Below are 5,886 nucleotides of genomic sequence, written 5' to 3' on the forward strand. Positions count from 1 at the left end.
GTCTGGTGTAGATGCAATAGTTGCTGATGCATTGAAGCGGGCACCGTTTACGCATGTAAATGTGCCTTAAATTCAGAGATTTTCTTTTTTTATTAACATTTTGTAAATTTTAATTTGCAAAAAAATAACATGTTAGTAACTTTTTTATCTTTTTCATTTCTTTACCCAACAGATTATTTCAAACAATAAAGAAACTTTTGTTTATTAAATAATAATATTATTAAAAGTTCAAAAAAAGTCAAAGTTTATTAAATTAATTGTTTGTTAATCATTGTAATTTTTTTCTGAGAAAATCTTTTTAACGTTTAATTTTGGGTTTTTTTAAAACGTTTTTTAAACGTTTTTTAAAAAACGTTTTTTCGGTGTTGCCGTTCCGAACGTTTAAAAAACGTTTTTTTTATCAGTTAAAAAAAACGTTTATAAAACGTTCTTGTGCTTACAGGGATTGATATTGAAAGGATTTTATATTGTTTTCGTTGAAGACACGTTTTTTTATTATATTTAGTCTCTCAAGGTTATTAGAGGATACAGTATGAATTGTAAGAAAAATGGGGAAATGATCGGATATGTCGGTTTTTATAATTCCTTTTTGTAATTTCTTATTATAAATATCTGTTGTAAAAATATTATCAATGAACGTCGTTGAAGTTTTGGTTATTCTAGTAGGGCGATTAATTAAAGGAAGAGCTCCTGCCATAAATATTTCATCATAAAAACTTTTTACTTTTTTATCTTTACTATAAATTAGACAGTTCATGTTGAAATCTCCAATTATAAAAGTAATCTTGTTTTCTTTGCTAACTTTGTGAATGATATTACGCTGTAAAAAGAAACTAAGATTTTCAGACGCACCATCTGGTGGGCTATAACAGCAGCTTAAGAGAATTTTTTTTTTTTATTGTTTAAAATTTCAATAGTTGCGATTTCTTTATCACCGTCAGAAACGCACATGTCATTCCTAATGTAATAAACAATGTGTTCCTTAACGTAAATCAGAACTCCTCCACCCCGTTTATTTGTTTGTCTTTCTAACAAAATTGTTTCAAATCCTGGAAGATGTAAAATAGAATTATTTTTAAACTCATTCGAAGAAATCCATGTTTCTGTTAAGCAAATTATATAAAAAATATTTTCAGTTTCATCTAAAAAATCACAAAATATTTCAAAATTTTTATTTAGACTTCTAATAATAATGTGAAGGATTCTGATTTTTTGATTTTCAGTGCCGTTTTTATTAAGAAATTCTTTTAACTTATTGGGATAAAGATAAGAACAACGTGTGTTCACATCATTAAAACAGTTGACATCTGGATCTGAATTAAGATCTGATTTTAAGTATTTATCATGAAAATTAAAAGTAAAGGATTCGTAGTCATCCATTTTTGTTTTAAAATTTGATTATAGAATATTAAAAGAATTCCTTTATAATTATAGGTCACGCGTAATTAATTTATTGTAAGTTACATTAGCAAACTTACCTTTCGCTCTCAATTCTTTCACTTCTTTGAAAAGCTTTCTTCATAAATTTATTGTAAAATCGCTAAAGTTTTCGTTAACGTACAACCGCTCGTTCCAAAGCTTCATCGTCGTATATTTGTTTAACACTAGGGGTTTGTCTTTGTAGTTTTGAAATCGAACAACTATTGATCTGTTTTTTCCTGCTTCTTTTCCAACTCGATGGGTTCTATCTATTAAAATTTTTTCTTGTATTTTAAGCTTCGTATTGAGGAATTCTTTGATTTTTTGCTCACTTTCTTCCCAAGTTTGATTAGCTTTATCTTTAATCCCAACAAATCTCAAGTTGTTTCTACGGCTTCTGTCTTCTAGTTCTGCTATTTTCTCTTTTATGTTATTGTTTCCATTTTCAATATTACTTATATCTGGTGATTTTTTCGACTCTTTTTTTAATTCTGTAAGTTCAATTATTATTTTATCATAGCTTTTGCTTATAAATTCAACAGCTGTACCTCAGCTGTACCAACAGCTGTACCAACAGTACCAACAGCTGTACAGCTGTACAGCAGTACCAACAGCTGTACCTGTACCTTCTGTACCTCAGATAATTCTTTTTTTAACGTAAAGTTTTCATCTTTTAAGTTATTAAATTTAATTTCCATTTTTCTATCCGATCATTAAAAATTTTCATCATAGTATTCTCATGATTTTCAAGAATTTCTTTAAGTTGTGCTGGTGTAAAGTTTTTCGCCATTATTATGAGTTTTTTAAAACGCTCTTAAAAAAACACGTCCGTTTGCGGTGAAATTTGCGGTGGGAACTCTATCATAACTATGTATTACTCTTTATTCCTATGTGCCCAGCCAAATAATAATTTAGCTAGTTTTTGTCAAGTAGTCACTAAATATTAGTGTAACTTAGTGGTTAAAGAAAGCTAAGATAAAGCAGGAGCTGGACATGCTAAAAGAAGAGACTGAGTACAAGGCTGAACGCCATCTGATGGAAAAAACTCGATTAAAGGCCGAAATGAAAAAAATTATCCTTTAGCAACAACTTCTCTAGGCTCAGATCCAGTCTGTAACGCCTCAAAGTGTTGAAACATGCGAGCCGAATAATCTTTGTCAGTTAGAACCATAGATAAAATAGTATAGTATAGAAACGTAATCTTTGTTTAAAAGTTTAATTGTCGCTGCAAAATTGTTTGAAAAATTTTTATATTTTTATTATAAAATTCTATGTGTTAACTTAACATTAAATAAATCTGCAGAATTTCAGAGCTGCTAATGAGTTGACGGTTAGAGAATATTTTATATTTATTTCAATATAAGTTACTATCATTAGCGTCAGGTAAAAATTAAGCAAATGTCAACATCCAATAATTTTCCAGCATATCTCATTTATCTAAAGAGTACAATATAAGTAAATACAAAATTTTTTATTCGATTCAAGCAAACTATACAAAATTTATTTGAACGAAGCAGAATATAATAAACTAGAAAAAAATACAAAATTTTAGTTTCACTGAAATACTTTTTTTAAATTTACATTAGTTGAACAACTGCAAAATTTGATCGCGACGTGCACTTGTTTGAACTTCATCTTTATTGTCGTCTTTAACTTGAAAGGACAAGGCTGTGGAAGGTATTACTGGAAGATTTTCTCCCTCATCTCCCACTTTAATGCACATGTTGCGAATTATACAATTAGTTTAATTAGTTAATAAAAAACTTATTAATTAGTTAATAAGTTTTTTATTAACTAATTAATAAGTTATAAATTATATTATAAATTAATTAATAAGTTTTTAATTAATCATACGATTAGTTTTGCTGCATTTTCCACTTTACGAAATCGAATAGAAATTTGTAGAGAGTAAAACCTGTGTTTCAAAATCCCAAAACATCGCTCGATCACATTTCTAGTTTTTCGATGTGCATCATTGAACCGACGCTTGGAAGTTGTTTGGTTGTCACTGTTAGGTGCGATGAGCCAACTATTACAGGGACAGCCGTAGTTATCTAAGATAACTGCTTCTGGAAAAATTTGCTCACCATGAACTTCAAAAGCGTTCGAAATTAAAAATTATTATAATTTACAAAATGCTTAATAATTTGTTTTTTTAATTAATTCATATTTTGACGTGATTTTAATAAATCTAATTAAAAATTTAATTTGTTTTTGACAAAAACAAATTAAATTTTTAATTAGATTTTTTAATCAGATTTTTTTTTTAAATCTAATTAAAAAATTTTAATTAGATTTTAAATATTTTTAATTAGATTTTAAATACAAAAACTTTTTGTATAAAATAGTGCACTTTCGATTTAATTTCATTAGTTTACCAGTGGAATTCAACTTGACACATTTTGTTCGTATTGAAAAGAAATATTCTTGCCTCATTTCAACGATCAAAAATGTCACCAAGAAAAAACAAAACCTGGAGATATTTTCAAAAAACAAGTGACGGTGCTGAATGCAAGGCGTCCAAAAAGTCTTTGAAAACAAAAGATGGAAACACAAGCGGACTTCATCGTCACCTCGAAAAAAACAAAGCCAAGATTACGTTGAGTATTCTGAAAAAACTGACGACTCTCTTCTTCCTCCTCCTTAGAAGAAACAACGAACCATGGTCGAAATGCTTGAAACAAAGTCCAAATATGACAAAGACAATTCCATTCAAAAACAGTTTGACTCTTACTTCTGACCTTTGGACTTCTAGAGCTCAGGACAGCTACATCTCTTGGCCTTTTCATGCTATTGACGAAAATTGGAGACTACATCACTGGACACCCCATGTCTAACAGTTCCCAGGCAGACACACAGGTATCTTAATTGAAGGAAAGCTGGATTCATTCTTAGAAGAACTAAATTTGCCTTATGATTTGCCAATGTACTGCGTGAACGACCATCAAGGAATCAATTTTAGACGGTTACGTTAATCTGTTGACACAAGATGGAATAGTGAACTCGATTGCATGGCTTCTGTCCTACATCTAAAGGATGCAATTATCAGCTTATGTGCAAATGAAGATATTTTTTCTTCAAAGACCATCAGTGCATCACAGTGGAAATCAATCGAGGGAGCAGTAGAAACTTTGACACCACTTAAAGAAGCTACAGAAACGTGGTCGGCTGAGTCTATTCCAACAATTAACACTGTGGCCGATTCTCTTTATTTAATCCATGACAAAATTGATCAATTTATTGAGACGGATGGAAAAAATGGCTACGGTGTCTTGTATGCAAAAAGCTTGAAAAGCTGCATTGAGAAAAGATTTCCTCTTTGTCACACTGGAAACTTATTGAGTGCTGCAGCAAACTACTTAAATCCTGCTTTAAAAGGACATCACTTGAAGCTCTTCAAAAAATTTCAAACAACAAAAGAATGGTTAGCCTCACAGGTTAAGGAAAATGTTGAGTGCCAACCTGTCCGTTCAGCAGATTTGTCCTCTATTTCAAAACTGAAGCGCAAGTTAAACGTCAGACTTGAAACACAAGAGCCAAAATCTGAACTGAATCTTATTTTGAGCGAAATGTGCCAGTATGAATATCTCCCTGATGCCAAAAAAGACTTTCCGATTCTTGATTGGTGGAAATTGCATTCAAATACATTGCCAGAACTCTCTTCATTAGCTAGACAAATTTTAGCTATTCCAGCAAGTTCAACTAAATCAGAGAGAGTTTTTAGCTCAGTTAGAAATGTCGTCCGATCATCCAGACACAACTTACACCCAGAAAAAGTAGAACAAATTATCGTAATCAGAGAAAACATTGTCTTGTTGGAAAAGTTTGGCAAAAAAGTTCTGAACTAATATTTGAAAAAGTTGTTTACATTTGACAAATGTCATTTGAGTGTATTTGTCAAAACCATGTTTACATTTTTTTTTTTACTTGGGTTTTAATAAATTTGTTTTCAAAAATTGATATATTTCTTGTCTCGTCTCGTTCTCGGTCTCACGAGAAGTACTAACTTCTCGTCTCGGTGTTGTCTCGTTTTGAAAAAACCTAGTCTCGCTCATGGTATTAGAATTATGAAACTTTAATTTTACATGGATTTCTTTGAGTTAAAATTTTATTTATTATGAATTTATTGTTGTTAAAAATTTGCTTGTATTTTGGACATCAAGTATATATCGAAGGAATGCTGGTTCATTTTTCTAATATGTTCATTCAACTTTAAAAACCATTTTTCTTACTTCCTACCCAATTTCATTGAAAAAAAAGCATACTCAGGCACCTTAATACTACACTCCAATTAGGTAAAAATTAGTTGTTGTTTTGACATCAAGTATATATCAAAAGAAAGCTGGTTCATTTTTCTAATATATTCTCTCAACGTTAAAAACCTTTTTTCTTTCTACCTGCTAAATTTCATTGAGAAAAAAGCATACTCAGACACCTAAATATTATACTCCGATTAGGTAAAGATTT

At 30.2% G+C, this 5,886-nt stretch overlaps 1 protein-coding gene across 1 annotated transcript; it reads left to right on the forward strand.

Annotated features, from left to right (window-relative positions):
- Positions 1–4,430: 4,430 nt before the first annotated feature.
- On the forward strand, positions 4,431–5,267 carry LOC136087493 (uncharacterized). The gene has a single exon (XM_065810379.1). It carries the CDS (start codon positions 4,431–4,433, stop codon positions 5,265–5,267), a length of 837 nt encoding a protein of 278 aa, XP_065666451.1.
- The last annotated feature ends 619 nt before the right edge of the window (positions 5,268–5,886 follow it).

This window comes from Hydra vulgaris, chromosome 11 (assembly GCF_038396675.1).
Source record: "Hydra vulgaris chromosome 11, alternate assembly HydraT2T_AEP".
Classification (NCBI taxonomy): Eukaryota; Metazoa; Cnidaria; class Hydrozoa; order Anthoathecata; family Hydridae; genus Hydra; species Hydra vulgaris.